We start from the raw sequence: 20,418 nt of genomic DNA, 5'->3' as shown, positions 1-20,418 counted from the left end.
AAACCCTGATGTTGGCCCTACTATAACCAAGTTGGAGCATGTAAACATAACCAAAAGAAGTCTATTCATGCTTCAGTTGCTATGACTGGATATTATATTACAACAGCTGACACACAAAAGACAGAAGAATTGAACCTTTGACTGAGAACATTCACTTTTTTTGCAGTTTAGCAGGTATACTCATAAAAAATGTTTCATTATGTTGACAAAAAATATAATTTGGGAACCTTCTCTCAAGAAGAACTTGCTATTGCAGATTAGTAGTGTAGTGGAAACAGTGCTGGATAATTTCATGAAACACAAATTAATACAGAATACGCATCAGGTACCAGACTGCTTATAGTCCTTTTTTTTTTTTGCAAACCACAACATGCAAGAATGTGGATTACATGTCGGTTCCCCTAACGGCCCAGTTACTGTTTGTATGCACATTTTGCAGCATTCTTGGCAGTGGTCCAAGACAGCCTTTAGCAATGCAAATACCAGTCAAAATACATATGATAATTGTTTTCATGGCCTGTGCCAGTTGCTGCATGTAAAGTGGAATGCAGCGAAATAAAGCATACATGCTGTTACAGGTGCGTCCCATGCTGCCTGACAGAAAACAGCTATAGCAATGAGGGAATGTGGAACATAAGGGCTGTCACAATGCAGTAGTCATATAACCAAGGCAAACCTGTCAGAACTTGCCCCTTTGTGTTTTTCTATGCGTGCGTTTGGCTGCTCTCTCATTTACATTCAAACAGCCAGATGAGGCAGAGCTGCGAGCTGAGAAACACATACAGCTAGCCTCTTCAAACCCGCTTAATCCATTCCACTATGTTTCTTTCTTTCATCCTACTATGGATCTGTGTTTCCCTCTTCATTCTCTGTCTCAAATGTCAGAGACCCAAGAACTTTCCTCCAGGACCTTCTCCATTACCAATACTGGGGAACCTGCTGAGCCTCAGCCTAGACAACCCCATGAGGGACTTTGAGAGGGTAAGAGCAACACTGAAATGGGACTCAAACATTGCCTTTAATTGTTATACTACTGATCACCAGCCACACACATTCATACCAGGAGGGTGCAGCACACCCTGAGTATCAAGTGCGTGTAATCAGCTCCATGGCAGAGTGGCTATTAGTGTGTTTTGTTACCTAATTAAATTGTGCATATTATGAATTGGTGTAGCAATCCATTTCCTCAAGGCTACAAGTGACTCACTATAAATGCTAGTTATTAATTCAGCATTCATTCAAGATTTGCTGAGATAAAAACATCTTTCAAGGCCACTGGTTTTATGGTTAAAATCTTTCCTCTCTGAGAGTGCTGTATGGTTCATTGGCTGTAAACTAAATTTGATGATGACAGACCATTCACTCTAGAATATTGAAATGCATTTATATTCTAACAGCTGCTTTTTGAAAAGTAAATCCTCGTCTTAGGAGTTAATTAAAGCAGATCAATTGCATTTGGCAATGTTTCATACTTCTGACTGTGCTCCTTCGCAGCTGAGGAAGTGCTATGGGAACGTCTACAGTCTCTTCATCGGGCCAAAACCGGCTGTAGTCATCAACGGGGTGCAGGCCATGAAAGAGGCCATGATGACCAAGGCTGTGGATTTTGCTGGACGACCCCGAGACATTCTCGTCAGTGAAATCACACAGCAAGGTAAGACAGAGACGGGGGTGTCCACGGACCGAGCATATAATATCACTTGTGAGACTATAAAACCTTGGAAAGAAGACATAGTACGTTCTTCCTCCTACAAATGAAAAGCCAAAGTCATGAGTAATAAAATGCACCTATGATCATTCAGTGCACCCAGGGCTTTAAGCTTGGTTTGGTATGACTGGTAGCTAATGGCGACTAATGCTGGCAAACCTTCCTGAGATAATGTTGTGTAACTGCACATTGCTGAGTCAGGCTGCTGACATTTTGACTATCCTCTATGGCAGGCATGTCAAACTCATTCCACAAAGGGCCGAGTGGCTGAAAGTTTTCTTTCCAACCAAGCAGCAGCACACCAGCCTTGACTCATTTCATTAGCTGATCTCAGTCTTCAGACAGCTGATTGGTCAGACTGTGTGCTCTTGATTGGTTGGAGGAAAAACCTGCAGCCACACGGCCCTTTGTGGAATGAGTTTGACATGCCTGCTCTATGGTGTTACCACTAACTTCATGCAATGTATACATTACCATTTAACATCTCAAAAAATACCATTTGTGACTGCAGCTCAGCGAAAGATACGTAGTTTTACTTTAAGATACCTCATGCCTGTATGCACACCTGTTATAGGAATGGTTCTGGCAGACTACGGCGCGGGCTGGAAGGAGCATCGTCGCTTTGCTCTAATGACCTTTAGGAATTTTGGTCTGGGGAAGCAGTCCATGGAGCAGAGGATTCTGGGAGAGATACAGTACACAGTAGAAACACTGGAAAAGAGCATTGGTATGCCATTTAAGGGTGCACTCAGTGCGACCTCTCACACACTGTTAGCACATTGTTTATTATGTACTGTCCTAATCAGGCCACTGTCATTGTTAACATTTATCACAGATACAACCTTGAGTCCCCAGGTTATGTTTCATAATGCGGCCTCCAACATCATCTGCCAGGTTCTGTTTGGCACGCGTTACGACTACGACGACAACTTCATCAAAGTCGTTATTCAGTGCTATAAAGAAAACTCCAAGATCGCTAATGGACCCTGGGGCATGGTGAGTCACAACATGTTTGTGTAAATGTCAGAATTATCAGACATTTTGTTGCACAGAGATGTCGTGATGTCTAAATTAATCATTTGATATGGTGTTAAAGTGCATGAAGCGCTGCTGTTCTGATGGTGGAATGAAGCTAAAATAAACAAAAATAAATGGAAAGACTGCTGAGCTTTTGTAAAATGTACCAGCTCTGTCACTGATACAACAAATGCAGTCTCTTCAACAGGAAGTCGTGTAATGACATTCATATCTTAGATTTAAAAGAGCTTTGAATTAAAAAACGTAAATTTTTAGCATTCGCAGTACAATTAAAATGTTAGCTGAGTGCTAACGAGCATGCTAACTACATTAACTAGTTAAAACAGGTGTTCCTGGACTGTTTAATTTCAGGTGCACTGAAATAGATGTTTCAACTTTCAACTTTAGTTCATTTTCCAGATTTTAGGCTAATTCAATGTTTTACACATCAAAATTACCCAGTTTCTGCTCTGTGACACCGGGGGCAGGCGACTCAGGTCCCACTCAGTTTTAGCTAACGTTGGCTAACCGCACAATATGTAGGCTATTAGCATCCACAAGTAGGTGACCCTTGTGAATTCCCCCTCATAATAATTTCTAAATGGGATGGACCAAACCTGACGAATACTGTTTCTAAAGCAAAAACAACATTTAAAATGACATTAAAACCTACTGATTCTGAGATTAAGCTCAGAATATATCAGAATATCAAATGTCTCAGCTTTTCCACTTGAAACTGAATGCAACTTCAAAAAAACATTTAATCCTTCCTTCCAGCTGTATGACTCCGTGCCCATGATTCGTCACCTGCCGCTGCCCTTCATGAAGGCATTTAAGAACATTGACGTAGGTCTATTCATACTTCTTCTCATTTTTCCCTTCAAGCATTATCAACGTGCTATGCTGTCTTTTTTCATTCCCACTCGGGAATCACCCAAGTCTGAAATTTTCAAATCCAGAACATATGGCTTTAAGCAAGTGCACTGTCATCGTGTCCCTCTGGAACTTTCCCCTCCTTTTCAAAAAGAAATGTACATTTCTCATTTTTCAGACTTGTAAGAAATTTGCAAGACGTCTGATCACAGAGCACAAAGAGACCAGAGTCCCTGGGCAACCACGAGACTTCCTTGACTGTTATCTGGATGAACTGGATAAGGTGTGTGTCTCATGCAAGTAAAGCGTGTTTAAGGTGGAAACAAAAATCTAAATGATTCCTCTTCTTTTATCAGGGAGGTGCGAGTGATGATGGCTCCTCTTTTTGTGAGGATCGACTCGTCATGGTTGTTCTGGATCTACACTTTGCTGGGACTGACACTACGTCCAACACCCTGCTCACTGGCTTCCTTTACCTCATGACCCACCCATACATACAAGGTATATTGTATGACTGCTGTACTTTCTTTGCGGGATCTGTTCTTTAAAATAATTCTGATGATGAATTCCAATCATAATCCTTCTTCTCCACCTATCGTCGGCCTATCAGAGCGATGTCAGCAGGAGATAGACCAGGTGTTAAAAAAGAAGGATCATGCCAGTTACGAGGACAGACACAACATGCCTTACATGCAGGTACATTATCAGACAGATTTCTCTGAATGGTTTCCATATTTCATGTGCAGACATGGGTTGGAGTAGCATATTTAGCCGAGGATGACACTGCGCTACACATAGGGATTCATTCGGTGCAGTTTCTTCCTTTGTTGTTTTCCAGAAATGTACACTGTCAGCATCTTCATGGCAGGTTCTGTTGTGGTTGAACCTCCTCTAAAGCCTGAAGTCTGACCTCTCGCCAGTTTGACAAAGCATAAGAGCATGTTGTGTATTTTATTACTTCAGGCTGTCATCCATGAAGTCCAAAGGATTGCCAACACTGTCCCTCTTAGTGTCTACCACTGTACAACAAATGACACGGAGCTAACGGGATATTTCTTACCCAGGGTAAGACTAATGGTGGTTTCTTTGTTGGCTACAACATGCATGTCTTCATGTGTCCTTAATGTTCTTCTTTACTACATTAAACCATCTACAGTCTTCAGGTGTTATGCAGCGGTCAATAGTAATGTTTATTAAAAAGAGGTTGTTAGAGCTTAAACAGTTTGTCAATGAATTGATTAATGGATAAGTTGGGACAGATAATAAATCAACTATTTTCATAATTCATGGTTTTAAGTATTTTTTAGCAATCTTTTTTAAGCGTTTCACCTTCATATAAGAATTGTGAACTGAATATGTTTGAGTTTTGGACAATTAAACAAAAAGTAAATAGTGCTTTTGCTGGAAAAGAAAAAAAAAGAATAAGCAATGTAAAGAAAAGAGAGGGACAGAATCAAAAAAGAATTAAAGAAAAGAAAACAAAATGAGAAACACTGATAAATAAATGGAAGCCAGTTATTCAATAATATATTGCTCATCAGCATCAGATACATCAATATTTTGTCCATGCAGGAAGCACATTAAAAACATGTGACATAAATGTAATTCTTGACCTATTTTTCTCCTCAGGGTACATTGATCATCCAAAACCTGAACTCTGTGCTGACTGAAGAGGGACAGTGGAAATTCCCTCATGAATTCAACCCTGAAAACTTCCTGAATGAGCAGGGAGACTTTGTTAAACCAGAGGCCTTCATGCCTTTCTCTGCAGGTATGAGAGCCAAAACCCCAGTGTTTCATCTCCTATTTTAAGAAGCGTACACGACTTACTGATGCCTCATCTCTCAGGTCCACGGATGTGTCTCGGAGAGGGTCTGGCTCGTATGGAGCTCTTCCTCATCATGGTGACTCTGCTGAGGAAGTTCAAGTTCTTGTGGCCCGAGGATGCAGGACAGCCGGACTACACCCCTGTCTATGGGATCACTCTGTCTCCTCAACCTTACCGCATGAAGGTCCAACTCAGGGCCACACAGTCTTCACTGACACAGGAGGAACAATGACGATTCAAATGACCAGTAACTCCCAGTGAAATAATTACAAATAAAAACAATACAGTGAAATAAACATTCACCTTTTCTTAAAAACACTGCATAGTCCATTACATACTTTGATATATGACCAGTTTATATGTATATGGAGGCTATTGTGTCAAATAATGAATGACTAATGTGGAATTTTGCAGCCTTTACTCTACAAATTGTTATCGTACCTTATAAAGGGAGAAGAAAACATCTGGTTGATGGCTCCCTCAAGTGGACAGAATTTGGTATTGCATGTAATAAAGTTTTATGTTTCACAGGGCTTGTGCAGAGCGAACTCATTCTGATATCTTGTGCAGGTGATTCTGAACAGCAATATTAAACCAGGCTGAAGAGTCATGAACTGTGCATTAACCCATCAGTGGAAGGAGATAACTGAAGCTTTTCTGCATTTTTGTGGATGATGTAAAATTACAGTATTTTTGAAGAGATATCATTCAGTCTGATGTTATGTAATCTGACTTATTGAGACTGCAAAGAACTAACTAATGACCAATGATGTGATTGAGCTTTAAATAAAGAATATGTTTACCTCAAAACATGCAACAGATGATATTATGTGTGAATTTCATTTCACTTACAAAGCAACACATGGCACATTCAACAGTTTGTATTACCTGGTCCATTTTATGTTACACTCCCATACTCTAAACAGCAGCATTGCTCTCACTGGCTGCTTATCGTCTGATTTATTTATCGTCAGAGCTGTGACGTCACACCCATTTCCACCGCTGAGTGTGGACACATTTGGTTGGACTGAGTTCTCGCCCCATGTGACCGTGCTCTGAGTGAAACTGGGAAAACACTCAGCGCCTCAGATGAAAGAAGTTTTCCTTTTGTGTACATGTCAGTCAGTCAGTGAAGGACTGAGGGAACACAGTGTTCTGCCGCTGTGTGTGTGTGTTGAGGTAGGGGGTCCTTGGATTGGAAGAGGCAGCAGGGGTGCACTGTAAGGACTACTAAACCACAAAGGCATTGTTACTGTGCCAGCAGGGAGCCGGCCATTTTTGCTGATATCTTTGTTAGGCTCAGCCATAGTGCTTAAGTGAAGCATATTGCATGACTGACAACACTGACTTTTCATTTTATTTAACCTCAACCGTCTTCTTAAACTCCCCGTTTTAAATGTGCAAACCAAACTGCAGCAGCTTCGATGACGTCCCAGTCCCTTGGAAACTATAACAAAGAAGCCTGAGCACTGAATCCCTTTATTTTCCAACATCTGCCTTCTCTAATGGCCAACTGGGAATAACGTGCCTGAGCTGGAGGTCAGAAGCTTCAACATTCATCTAAATGGGTCACAGAAACCCGAGGTCACTGTTATAGTTTATGTATGGAAGAAAACACCCACGGAAAGTCTGGGGTTTTAGTGCTATTGTTCATCTTCTCCTGACAAGTGTGTTGTGTGACAGAGAAAAGGTACTCATACTTACGAATATAATCTCATGTACACCTAATGGAGCTGTCACCCAAAACATTTCTATCCTGCACTCCAAATTAAAAGCACTAAGTATGGTCTGATAGAGCTGTCTGTCATAATCTTGAGCACAAAAACAACTAATACAGACCACAAGATGCTGTCAGCTGCAGCATCCCCTCTTATGCATTAAGAGCTGAAAAAACATCCTTCTCCCTGGTGCATCATCCGGATCAATAGTATCAAAAGGCATAACCTGCCTATCACCCCTCTCCTCTCCTCTGTGTCTGCCTCTCATCAAACGCTGCCATTAATATTTGATAGGCAACCATGTCAGAATGTTCCTCCTGGCCGCACAAATGAGGCTTTAACACCTGTACACAGAGAACCAATGGGGGAAGAAGACGATTCAATCAGAGTAGCTGCATAGAAGATCATCCCCTGGATTCACGCATGGGTTGATGGATTTATTTGCTAGCAGACTTGTTTACATTGGTTACACCTCAGCACCAATGCAGCCCAGCGACGCCACCTGCAACTCTATGTAACATTGTTATGAGCCCACAAGTGGCAATTGAGATCAAGCCCTGACAAAAGCATATAAGTGGCATGGCTGTAAAATACGTCCCCATAAAAAGAAACCATAAACTCAGAAAATTAGCAGTTAATACCCAAGCATTCGAAGAGCCCTGCCCTGTCTGTGTGAAGCCTCTCTTAATAACACTCTCACACTTTCTCTTGGAAACTGAACTGTTCTTCATGAGCTCTGTGGAAGAAACTGTTCATTAAAGCCAGGACATGGTGCATTAAAGAGCCTGGACAGTTGGATTGTGGAGACAGGTTGTTGCCTACAGGGTGAAGACAGGTCAGGGGTGATATGTGGGCTCAGGAAAGCTCCTAAACTTTGTCTTATGTGTCACAAAATTCTCATTAAAACGCAGGTCTTACAAAGCAGCTAATAGTCATTTTTAGTGAAGAAGTGTACAGGTATGAGGGGGTGTGCAGTGCTACTTCTACCACTAGGTGGGGCTGCACATTAATGTCCCCGCTAAGAGGCTGGCAGTGAGAGATGGAGCTGCACACTGGCTGACTGAGGTTTTTGAGGTAAACACCAGAAAAACAAGCTGCAAGATTGAAAGCAACCATGACTATTTGATGGAAATATAACTGCAACTGTTCCAGAGCACGAACAGCAGAACCTTTCCCAAAACAGAACGCAGCGCAGCTTTCTAATCATAATAAAATGACTTATTGCAAACTTTCAGCTGAACAGCAACATCATTAAAACTCCCAAACTTGATCTTCAGTAACTGGACACAAACACTGAAACTACTCTGAGCTGTTGAGGAGCTGCGTGGAAGCAAAATGCTTAAGAAAAGTACTTTTTTATGTTATGACTTCCATCTTCATTGCCTGGTGTCTTTGCTGACAGTGCTGATGCAAGATTCATGTGGCTGATTTACACTCCCAACAGATGCATGTCTGCAGCGCGCTGAAAAGAAGCTTCCCTGGTTTACATCTACAGCGCGAGTGTGAAGGAGTAAAGCAGGAACAAAGCAGCCACCACAAAGCCCACTGTCACCACTGACAGCAAATTAAAGGCATCTATCTCTACACTGGGTTACAGTTTATCATCTTCTGCCAGCGCATTGGGTTAATTGGGACCAAACCAGATACATTTGTAGCAAAAATGCCTCGATTAGGGGGCCCTAAGATGTGAGATCATGTGAACAGACCACCTGTGGGGCTTTCATTGCTATTTCAATATCATTCATGTCAAGGCTCCTGCACTCGCTGACACAGCTTGAGCCCAAGGGAGAAGATGTTTCAATTCAGGCTCTGCGGAAAAAAAAAAACCAAACACAAGACGCAGGGGCTCTGGCAGGTTTCAGCCCTGACAAACCCAGAAAAGCGAGGGCTTCCAAAACGCTCTTTCAATTGTGGGATGTCCATCAAAGCATCCAAATAGGGACGTTTAGGGGGAACCTTGGCACATCAGACAGACACTCCTTATACACACCACCTTTATTCTGGGCTGTTAAAAAAGAAAGATCAAAGTTTCTGCAGATGAAAAGGGTCTGTTCCCTGCATTTATACCCCCATTCACCCACTCCCTCTTTTACTAAATTAAGAAAGCGGGCTTCGGGCAGGCATGTGAAGAGGACTTAAACAATTATGGAGATGCTCCAACTCAACCCCTGCCTCTAATTACTGGTCTCTGATGGTTAAAAGGGCTTCCTTTTTTTTTTTCCCTTTTTCGCCGGGGCTCTCAAAAGCTGCTATTGCTGCTGCCATCCTCAACACGGTGACCACAAGGAGCCACAAAATATGCCTGCAAGAGCTGGAAAACAGCACAGCCTCCTCTGCATGGGAACACATTGCGAAGTTACACAGACGCTGAGATTTATCAAATGTTTTATTGTCAAAATAAAGGTCATATTTGCTTTTCTCGCAAAAAGAGACATCTACACTTTGTACAAATTTACAATACTTATAAAGTTTTCTTTTATACACAAATGTACAGGTTTTTACATAGCTTTTATATAAATACATTTGAAATTACAAAATGAATGACCCGTAAAATACTTGGGCACTATTAAGGCTTAATTTAAACCATCTTTGATGTGATTGAATTATACAATGTTATCTGGCACTATGTAGATAAAATGGCAATAAAAAACCCAAATGCTCTTTGTATGAAGCTAGTTAGGAACAAAACTGTCTCTGTGCCTACAGCAAGTAATGCCCAGTTTGCTTAACAGCCTCAGTCTGTACCTCTAATACATATAAACAGGGAGGAATTAACCTGTGTGAACGCCAGGTACATTGTTTCAACCAGCTCTCCCCACAGAGGTGTGTGTGTGTGTGTGTGTGTGTGTGTGTGTGTGTGTGTGTGTGTGTGTGTGTGTGTGTGTGTGTGTGTGGAGGGTGAGTAGGGGGTGACACCTCAGCAGCCGTTCATTACTATGCAAATTGCTTAAGACATGGAGTGATGGGTTATCTCCCAAACAATTAGCAGTCCCCATAAGCTGCTTTTTTTTTCATTCAAACCTGGGACAATGGCATCTGCTTGGGGCAAGACACGGAGCTGGCCGTGCCGGACCTCCACGTTAGTCCGGTGCTCACGTCGCTGTACATGGAGCCGCTGGTGCCTTTACTGCCCCAGCAGCACCTGGTGCAGAAAGTCCTCCAGGAGTCCAAAGTTTTACCGGACCAGATCCACACTCCCGACGTGATGCCCACCAGAAGGCACATAAAGTACTTTAACATAAAAACTGCATAGTCCGGACTCCTGCGGTCCCTCTCTAATAAACAGCTGGAGCAGTTGTGCGTGATCTCCCAGCTCTGTCTGTTGTGCTGCTCGTAAAAGTAACAGGCGACTATGATGGTGGCTGGCACCGTGTAGAGCACAGTGAAGATGCCTATTCTGATCATCAGCTTTTCTAGTTTGTCAGTTTTGGTGCCACCTTGTTTGATGACGCTGCGGATCCTGAACAGGGACACAAATCCGGCCAGGAGGAACATAGTGCCTATGAATAAATAAATCACCAAAGGGGCCAAAACGAAGCCCCGTAAGTTGTCCAGGTTCTGGTTCCCCACGTAGCAGATCCCAGCCACCGAGTCCCCATCCACGGAGCTCAGCGCCAGCACCGCGATGGATTTCATGCTGGGGATGAGCCAGGCGGCCAGGTGGAAGTACTGGGAGTAACTGGCGATCGCCTCGTTGCCCCACTTCATCCCAGCTGCGAGGAACCAGGTCAGAGACAGGATGACCCACCAGATGGAGCTGGCCATGCCGAAAAAGTAAATAAGCAGGAAGACCACTGTGCAGAGTGCGGGGCCGGTGGTCTCGTAGTGGATGTGCTCCATGTCAAACTCCCGGTTGCACGCCACTTTCTCGTGTCCGGCGATCAGTCTGACAATGTAGCCGATGGACACAAACATGTAACAGGCTGAGAGGAAGATGATGGGTCTCTCTGGATACTTGAAGCGCTCCATGTCGATGAGGAAAGTGGCGACGGTGGCAAAAGTTGACACGAAGCACAACACGGACCATAGTCCTATCCAAAAGGCGGTGAACGCTCGCTCGTCGTGCGTAAAGTAAGGGTTGTGGCACGGCATGGCGCAGTTGGTGATCTGACCTGTTTTGACCCGGTTGTAGAGCGGGTGGCGGTCCGTGTTCACCGGCACCATGGGCTCCAGACACTTGCACCCCGGCTCACACGGGGCGGCGGGCGGCTTGTATTTCCCAGGCGCGCCGGGTCGACTCGGCTTATTTTTAGGTGGATTGTAACCCTTTCCGGGATGGTTGGTGGGTTTGGAGAGGACAGGGGAGACTGTGGTGGAGTCGGTTCTGTTGTAGTCCATGCACAGAGTGTCGGGGTTGCCTTGCACCGGCAGCAGGTCACACTTCATCCTGTCCGGCCAGGGGAAGCCGTACTGCCTCATGAGAGGCGCACAGCCGGCCCGGGCTCTCTCACACACGCTCCGGCACGGCGGGAGAGGTTTTTTATAGTCCTCCAGGCAGATCGGGGTGTACATGCTACACAAGAAGAACTTAAGGTCCGGCGAACACTGAATCTCGACCAGAGGCCAGAACTGGTGCACCTCCAGTCCCGCCTCGTCCTGCGTGTCGTGATTAAACTGGTTAGGCATGTAGGTGTAGTTGTAGCCGATCCCCTTGCACAGCGGTACGGCTATCTCCTGGCAGGTGATCTCTTTGGCTGTGGTGCAGCTGGATCGGGGCAGGAGCGCGAGTGAGAGGAGCAGGTAAATCCCAAGCAGGTCCATCCCTCCGGCGCGTCGTGTCCCCCTCTTCTGCTCTGGTACCAACAGCAATAAATCCTCTCCGCCGTCTGCTTTTGCCTCTGGTCCGGTTAGATGTTGCGCAGCGAGCCCATCTCGCTCCTCTCGGGATCTTGCACGGAGTTGCAAGCAATGTGCAAGCCGTGTTTACTTTCAGCTGAGGAGGAGGAGGAGGAGAGAAAACAGCCTTTGGGGCGGCGAGCGGCAGTCAAGATGGCTGAGAGGAGAATCCACCTTCTTCTGGAAACAGCTTTCAGTATCCTCACACAATGTGTTGTTAAAAAAAACCCAAGTGCTGCTGTCCGATCGCTACAAACGGGAAAATGTGGGCCTTCTTTCTTTCTTCAAAACACAGCGACTACATTCAGTCGGCTCGTCCCACCTTAGTCCCGGTTCCCATACAAATCAACGGCTAAGAGACGAAGCGGTGCCAATATATACCAAAGCCTGGCACGCTACACCCCCGGAGCCGCTCGTCCAATCACAGGGCGGCAGAGGCGGTGCTTTCCAGCTGTCAATCAATTCTTTTTCACCGAGAGATGTTTTGTTATAGCTTATGATCGCTGTAGTTTTGCCACTGTCTATAGCGGCGGGATACAGGATGGTGATGTGGGTGACATGTGGGAAACTATAAAACGTCATTTTACCTCAAATAACAAGTCAAACAGCTACTTTTACAAAATGTATAAGCCCGGAGCCATGGCTGGTCTAAATTAAACTATAATAACCCTGTAATGACTCCCCCTCCAACTTATTTCATATGGCAAAACTAAACATTATAGCCCAATCATAATAATAATTTAATTCTAAAGACAATATGAAGTGGGCCCACACCGCAGTTATTATTAGGAATAATAACCCTGCTATCTTTATAATCTCTCTCAGTGACTGAGCTTTCAGTTCACTGTCTTGTAACTTCCTTTAACACAACATCTTTGATAGTGTCACAACAATGGTAACATGCGAGGGCGCGTCAAGCTCCAGACGTTTGCGTCTGTGTGCGTGCGTACGTGCGTGCACATACGCGTGTGCGCCCGTGTGTGAGAGAGGCCAGTTTGGTAAATTGGCTAATTTGCGCATGATAAGACGACGCAGGGAGCTGTCTGTCCTTGTGAGAAGCTGTTTTATTTTTTAAATGAGGTGCTAATGTTTCGTTTAACGCTTGCATAGAGCTCCGCGGGAGGCGTAATTGCGCGCGGCTCAGACCATGGAGCAGAGCGCACTGAGACAGCGGCAGAGCGCTCATATCACTGTTAACATGCTTACAGAGTGTGGAAGTTGTTTGACAGAATCTCATTGTAGTCACTTTTCCGCCTGATATTGTCCTATAACTTCTGTATGAAGACGTGCTGGAGAGTGCGCCTTCACTGACCTCATGACGTCCTTATCGCCTGTGATAGAACTATACAATATTGCTTCAGATGCTGAAAATGACTGTGTGGTGCTAAGCAGTACATTTACACAGACATATAACCGTTTAATGGATGTGTGTATAGTTTTTGGAGTGGTGGAAAATGGTAAAGTGTATTTACTTAAGTACTGTAAGTGCACTTCGTATGTATTAGCATATCTGATACTTTAGACTTCTACTCCATGATATTTTAGAAGCAAATATTGCACTTTTTGTGTTTATCAAACTGATTTTTACTTCAGAAATTAAGTTTCACACACAGAAAAATATAACAAGCTTATCAAATCTGATGCCTTGTGACACATTAAACAACAAAAACATCATATGTTGATTGACCAGAAATGAAAATCCAGCACTTAAAAGTACTTAAAAATATAACTCAGGGGCCATTCTGCTGCACAATGAGCACTTTTCCTGTTGATACTGAGGCCACATCTGCCTGATACCGACCTCCTTTTGCTCCAGTAAGATTTTGCATGCAGAACTTTTACTCATAATGGAGTATTCATGTTGTGTAGTATTCTTACTTTTACTTAAATTAGTGACTGGAATACTTATTCAGTCATTTATTGGATATTTATTTAATGCCCCTCACCTGAAAAATATGTTAAACAAATACTAAAGTACTTTTATTCATGAGCAACACTTTTAACTATTGGAGTTTGCTGCAACAGCTCACATGTTTTCAAAAATCTTCTTAAATTATTGCACATATGACAATAATTGATGCTCGTTGTGTCACCTCAGAGGGTGAACTTAGTACTAACACTGACAAACTGCATGTAAAGATTTCATGAAGGATTTACAATTGATTTTTTTTTGGCTGCAAATATCATTATTTTCATTATCACGGACTGTTCAAGGTTGCGAAATCATGCAGCTTGTGGTAAAAGGAAGCAAGAGAAGTCAACCGTGTGATCAGCACATCTGTTCGGAACTCGATACTCATTTGACCAAAGAGAGGGATGTGTTTTTTAATAGACATCTTGGCCTGTGCTCTGCAGAGTTTGGGTGCTAGGAGGCTGATGTGTGGTCTAACAGTGCAGGCAGAGTGTTAAAAAAGCATCTTCCTCCTAACTTAATGCAACATTGTGTGCAGGGACCGGGGTGTGGTGGTGGTGCTGGAGTTTAAATTTAGCAGTATTGTGCTTGGCGTGGAGCCAGTTCTTCATCGCGTGAGGCAACTATTTTATTAGTTAACTATTTTACAGCCTCGACCCAGTGAACGAATGAAACAACCCGGAGTGAGCTGAGCATCAGGAGAGCACAGATTGATTAAGTGACTCATGAGATAACAAGGAAGGAGCTCTGTTAATGGCTGTTTGCTTTTGATTAGGAAACAAGAGCTCGGCTAGCCAGTGCCATGGAGTTATGCGAGTCTGTGTTTGTGCACACGATGGATGGTGTGATGTTTTCTCAATAATAAACCCTGGTATTTGAGTTGTGTGAAAGAGGACACATAGTAAAAAGGGAGTGAGGGTAAGGTGCTGGTCACAGTGTGGGAGAGTGATGGACGGAGCAGAGGGAGAATAGACGAGGGCAAGAGAGGGCGTTGAGTCTGCTCTGTGCAGAGATAATGATTTACACCGAGAAAATCCACTCATCTCCTGTTTGTGACGCCGAGCTGCATGCTGTGAGAAAATATCTCTCCACACCAAAGCTTTAAAGAAACGTTCTGTGACCAATGAATAAAATCCACAATCGCATCCAGGCCCCAAAGTTAATGTGTTCAATTTAAAGTCCCATTCTGTCTGTCAGAATCAAGTGCTCCCACTGAAGAAAGGAAGCCCATCAAGTGTGACTGCTTGCCAGGTCCTGGACTTACCTCTGTGATGGTGAGACAGAGATATGCTAATGCAACTTTATCTTGTAAAGGAAAGCTTCGAGGAGATTTAGCCAATCTGCTGGACACAATTCCAAGAGCCTCGGTGGCATTTAGTGGGCTCGCGCTAACCCGGGGCTGCTTGTTAAGACTTCATTAGCTGTGTTTGCTCAGGCCTCTTCTCCCCAAAGAGGTGGAGGAGGGCTCCCAAGGCTCCAGCCTCAGCCCCACTATAGCCACTCCATATGGGGCTTGTTTGCTCACGGCTGGCCTGGTAATCACTTTCAGGTGGAGCTGGAGGAGACGGAGCGAGGCTGAGGGGATTTTGGGGAGAGCTGGAGAGCTGGAAACCACCCCCCCGGCCCCAGCCCCCGCCGGCAACCTCCTTTTCCACCAGGGTACTCCTGAGGTGACAGAGCATGGAGCGTGTACCCTGTGAATTAGCTCACCTAGGGCCCATTACCTTAACAAACACAGCCAGCCCCTCCAATCAGCCTACTGCTGGGAGGACAGGCGGCCCCTGTAAATCCTCCCTTACAACCGCTGTCCCTCTCTGTGAGACCAGGGTGTGTGTTAGCATGTAGAGTAAAAACTCTAAACTAGCTGAGAGAATCTAGTCTCATCTTTGCGCAGCACAAGGAAGCTTTCATGATAACAAATGGCAGAGGCTCGAGAAAAGTGAACTTCAGGTCATAGGACTTGACATCAGCAACTTGCACCGATTGCACTCATGTTTACCAGTCTGTGATGCTTCATACTGAAGGGTTAAGAGAGGGAAAAGTATCCACACTTGAAACAAGAATTCAGTTGAGAAATAATCCACCTATTCTCATTTTAGTGGGACAATTTTAATACGTTGCAGTTTTGTTATTAAAGGTTCGGTTCATCCAAATTGCACAATGAGATGCAACTAGAGATAACAAGACAATGCCTTAGATAGCTTTGGATTTGTTTGCCCAGGTTTTGAGACATCCATGTCTGAGATCTCAGATAGTGCTAATAAAAACATTGCATTCGTCATGTAAATGCTATGCTCAGTGCGATTTTAATCCAATGATAGCATTTAGTTTGACACTGGCCACCACTCTTTTCACATAAATACTGAAACTGAATATAAGTTGCCGAGCCACAATATAAATCTGTTACATAATGTCACGAACATCTGTCGGGTTGGTTTCTAATATCTGGAGAAAAGCAGATCCACTCTGCACTTCCACCACTAATTAAAAAACAACATTGCCTCCATGAGGAGAATCTGTACCATTCTCCTGCAGCCAAAGAACTGACTGTTGTTGGCTGCCGTCCCTGAGCCAAGTGAGTGTGTGTGCGTGTTATCGTGTGATTGTTTGGAGTTTTCAGCCATCCGATGCCACAAGAATCTGGCCAGCCAGCAGAGGTCTGCTTTTGGTTGCCATGACGCCTGCTACTTGACACTCCTGTCAGATTTATCTCCCCTCTTGTAAAACAGCATGCAACTTGTTCTCTCTGTCCAGAAAGGTAAGCGAGCCCACGCAGATTTTTCCTACGCTGGAAACACACACACACACACACACACACACACACACACACACACACACACTAGACCATATAATAGCAGGGGCTGATTTTTTTAACCCCTCCGTGTAACCGGAGACGAGGTCTGCGTGCCTGGAACGACACATGGACGGCACTAAAGCAGGTAGACTTGCCATCTGGTTCAAACACATGGGGTGGGACACTTGTCTTTGGACCCTGAAGGTGGTAATTTCATTTTCGTTCTCTGCACCCTGTCGTTATTGCAGCGCACAGCAGTGGGACACTGTGGAAGAGTCGGCCTGGCGGCTTCACTGCTGATTCTGACCAGACTGCAGAGGGGTCACGGGGGTGGCAAGGTGTCTGCATTCATTTCTACAGGGAGGGACGAGAAAGCAGAGTCCTGCTAATTAACTCATCTCATTACTATTCATGTAGTCTTTGAATACATCCTACGCCACCTCTACCTGTGCCCCTTTAACCTGAAGTCGCTTCATGTCAACTGCTGTAAGCTAAAATCCCCTTGTGCAGATCTTGCCCTGCCTCGTCAGGACTCTGCTACTGTTGCTGCTGTGTGTCCACTTTACCTGACCAGAGGTGGGCTACCAAGTTTCCTCTGCCTCTAGTCTTGATGCTAAGCTATGTTAACCAGCTGCTGGTGTGGCTTCATAAGTAACAGACAAGATATGAGGGTGTGTTTCCCAAAAATGTCAAGACAGTCCTTAATAGTCAAAGATTGTGAAGAGTTTGACATCTTTGTGCTACAGAGAAATCAGAAGTGTATCTGTGATCTCTCCGTGAAAGCAGTCCTAGAACATGACCCCCGGAGAGCCGAGAAATGTCAATGGAAGCACGTACTGTATATCATTTCTCATTTCCATCCTCACTTATCCTCTCTTCACCACCATCCCCCCCCCCCCCCCCCCCCGGTCTCTGTGTGTGGCGTACTGCGAAACAGATGGCGAGGGCAAGGCTGACCGCCAGACAGAAGGAGGGAGAGAGCGAGAGGCAGAAAACGACAAGGTAGGGAAGTGGGAAACCATATCCAGAGGGTGAGACAGAGAGAAGCAGAGAGGTAGCAGATGTGTAAAACACAAAACGACCTTGTAGAGTTTGCGTTTCGTTCTTGGCGGGCTCCGATCAAAACCCCCGATCGCTCTCGCTGTGCACATCAGAGGCTGAGTGACGTCCCCAGTGAGCTACCCTGGGCATCCTATAATGCTCATTAGCAGTCTGAATAATACATGTTTATGCATGTAAACACAGGCATTATTTATAATATTAATCTAGCCTTCACACTGTGTTTAACCACTACTGTCTACATACAGAATATTATCTGAAGCTCTTTGGCAAACGTCTGACAACCACACACCCAACTTTCACACAGGAGACCAGTTTGATTTCCCTGTTCAACCAATACTCGGTGCTTATTGTTTACAGGAAGTAGTTACTTGATCTTTTCCTAAACCTAACCTAAATGTTTCAGAGCAAGCTTTATTTTGAAGAAGTAGATGAGAAGACCACGTTAGCTTAAGAGTCATAGAAAAAACTCTCTGCAGCACACAGATGGTGCATTGTGTAATACAGTCATTTGTGTGTAAACATAGCTGCATGAATCCCAGCCTATGACAGCCTTCGTCCTCTATGCCCTTTTCCTCCTGTAACACAATGGCCGAATGACCACGGGAAAGGCACCCACGCAATTAATGCGTTGTTTCTATTTGATTGAGTGCTTGTACCTTTGCATCCACTCCTGACTGAACTGAGCAATGTGTGAAAACACAGAGAGATAAAAGCTTCCTCCTGACGCTCTCTCCCACCTCTAACATTACGGGGCCTCCACTCCGGCAAATGGTAATTGGATCAATTGAAATAATCTTGTTGCTGAAATGAGGTGAGCAGGCTTGACTGAGCTCCTTTGAGGGCACTTTGTTTTATTTTCCCTGATTGCATCAGGCAGGTAAGGCACAGCGTAATAATGCTTCGACTCTCCAGTTCGTGATGTTATCTGCCCTCATATAGTCTGAGGACGTCTTTATCAGCCAATGACACCATTAAGATTTGCATCTCCAGACAATGCAAGTGTGCTTGGTTGGCCGCTAAGATAATTGTGCAATCAAGGAGAATAAACATGAGGGTTATTATTGCATTCTTATCAGGTTTTTACATTTTTATGGTATTGCCTCTCAACTTGGTTTGTGCTATTGTAGAAATGAGATGAGCAAAAACTTAATCCTCCTTGTCATTCATTGTAGAGTCTTGTATTTGACACGCAAGCATTGCCAAACACAACAGAGCCTGCTCTGCTATTGTCATAGGAATATATGGAAAAAGTCTGGTATAACACTTCAAATGCGTGTGTTAGGGGTAGATTCAGGCCACGCAGTCAACCTGGATGCAGAATCACAGCTGCATGAAAACTGTAATAGATTCCTTCTGTCAAAATACCTGCAAATTGCGAAAGGAAAATGCAAGAAAGTAGAACTCTGGATGAATTTCAGTACTTTTCAATGCACTGTGAAAGACATGTATAGGTGAATGGAGCAGCAGAGGTTGAGGAGAGGGGGCACTGAAGTGGAAGGGAGAGCCTCCCCTGAGCTATGCTGTATGATGTCTGATTGACAGGCAACACACTAAGCTCACCTGAGCCTCTGACCTCCCTTTTTACATCTCCCTGTCGCTCTTCTCCCTCCTTCTCCTCTTTTCTCCGTGTCTCTGAGAGGGTGGAAACTTGAGGAGGGCCACGGCGAGGGCGAAGTGGCCCGAGGCTACGACCTGCTCTAAGGGGGGTCACCGGCAAACAAAGGCCATTCAGGTAAATCTCTCTGAGCTGGCCTGAGACAGACAGGCTCCCAGTGCAGATAACACTGAGGCTAATGTACTCGCGTTTGTGCAGCCAAACGCCACCAGACTCATCTGCAGCGAGTGCTCGGGGTGGGTGAGGTGTGCATGTGTGTGGGTTTCAATCAGTGAAAGAAAGGGGGAAACAGACAGACAGGTGAGTAAACACAATGCTCTGAAAGCCCCACTGAACATTCCTGAAATGACTATGTCAGTGTTGAAAATATTCCACACAAAAGTTGTAATCCTCTTTATGGCGACTAATCTTGGGCAAATTCAGAACTTACAGACCACATAAGAGGACTTGAAAAGCTCTCCCCACACTCGCTCACTCCAAGCTGCATTTGTGGACCGCACGACTCTTTGTGAGGAATCAATATGCTTTGTGTTTGATTGGTGCCTCTTCAGCAAAGTGCTGCAGACGGAATGTTGGCGAGTGACTGAGACGTTCATGTTAATTGCAGCGGGAAAATGGCAACCTTTCAGCCGTATGTCATCCACCGAACATGTCATATCTACAGAGCTGATGACAACAGAGGTTGGTGTGGTGTTGTCTTACAACAGGAAGGCCCCGGCTTCCAACGTCACCAGGGCCTTTGGGTGTCTGGTTAGTGTGCTCTGCTGTATATCTTTGCTTTTCACTGGGTTTTCTGGTTTCTTCCTTCACCAAAAGACATGGAATTCACTTAACGCTTAACAGGAGCTAGATAAGAAGATAGATACAGATCTCTATCTGATGAGAAAATATGAAGCTCCATCCAAAACCCAGTTAGCTTAGCTTTATTTTAGCATAAAGACTGGAATGCCAGTCTGTCTCCATCCAAAGGTAACAATGTGTTATGAGCTAACAGTTATATCTTGTTTATTTAATCCCTACAGAAACCAAAGGGTGAAAATCACACGTTTAAGAGG

General features: G+C 44.5%; 2 protein-coding genes across 2 annotated transcripts; one reads left to right on the top strand and one right to left on the bottom strand.

Annotated features, from left to right (window-relative positions):
* Window positions 1–819: 819 nt before the first annotated feature.
* Window positions 820–5,658, top strand: LOC139347172 (cytochrome P450 2F2-like). Its single transcript, XM_070986662.1, has 11 exons — window positions 820–981; window positions 1,495–1,654; window positions 2,283–2,442; window positions 2,551–2,704; window positions 3,503–3,571; window positions 3,777–3,881; window positions 3,955–4,099; window positions 4,209–4,294; window positions 4,562–4,663; window positions 5,228–5,369; window positions 5,447–5,658. The coding sequence occupies exons 1-11, from the start codon at window positions 820–822 to the stop codon at window positions 5,656–5,658; spliced, it is 1,497 nt and encodes a 498-aa protein (XP_070842763.1).
* Window positions 5,659–9,519: 3,861 nt separating this feature from the next.
* fzd8a (frizzled class receptor 8a) lies at window positions 9,520–12,324 on the bottom strand. The gene has a single exon (XM_070986547.1). It carries the CDS (start codon window positions 11,903–11,905, stop codon window positions 10,160–10,162), a length of 1,746 nt encoding a protein of 581 aa, XP_070842648.1. The 5' UTR covers window positions 11,906–12,324; the 3' UTR covers window positions 9,520–10,159.
* Between the last annotated feature and the right edge of the window lie 8,094 nt (window positions 12,325–20,418).

This window comes from Chaetodon trifascialis, chromosome 18 (genome assembly GCF_039877785.1).
Source record: "Chaetodon trifascialis isolate fChaTrf1 chromosome 18, fChaTrf1.hap1, whole genome shotgun sequence".
NCBI lineage: Eukaryota > Metazoa > Chordata > Actinopteri > Chaetodontiformes > Chaetodontidae > Chaetodon > Chaetodon trifascialis.
Note: the sequence above shows the minus strand (reverse complement) of the source record. Positions and strands in the feature narration are given on the sequence as shown.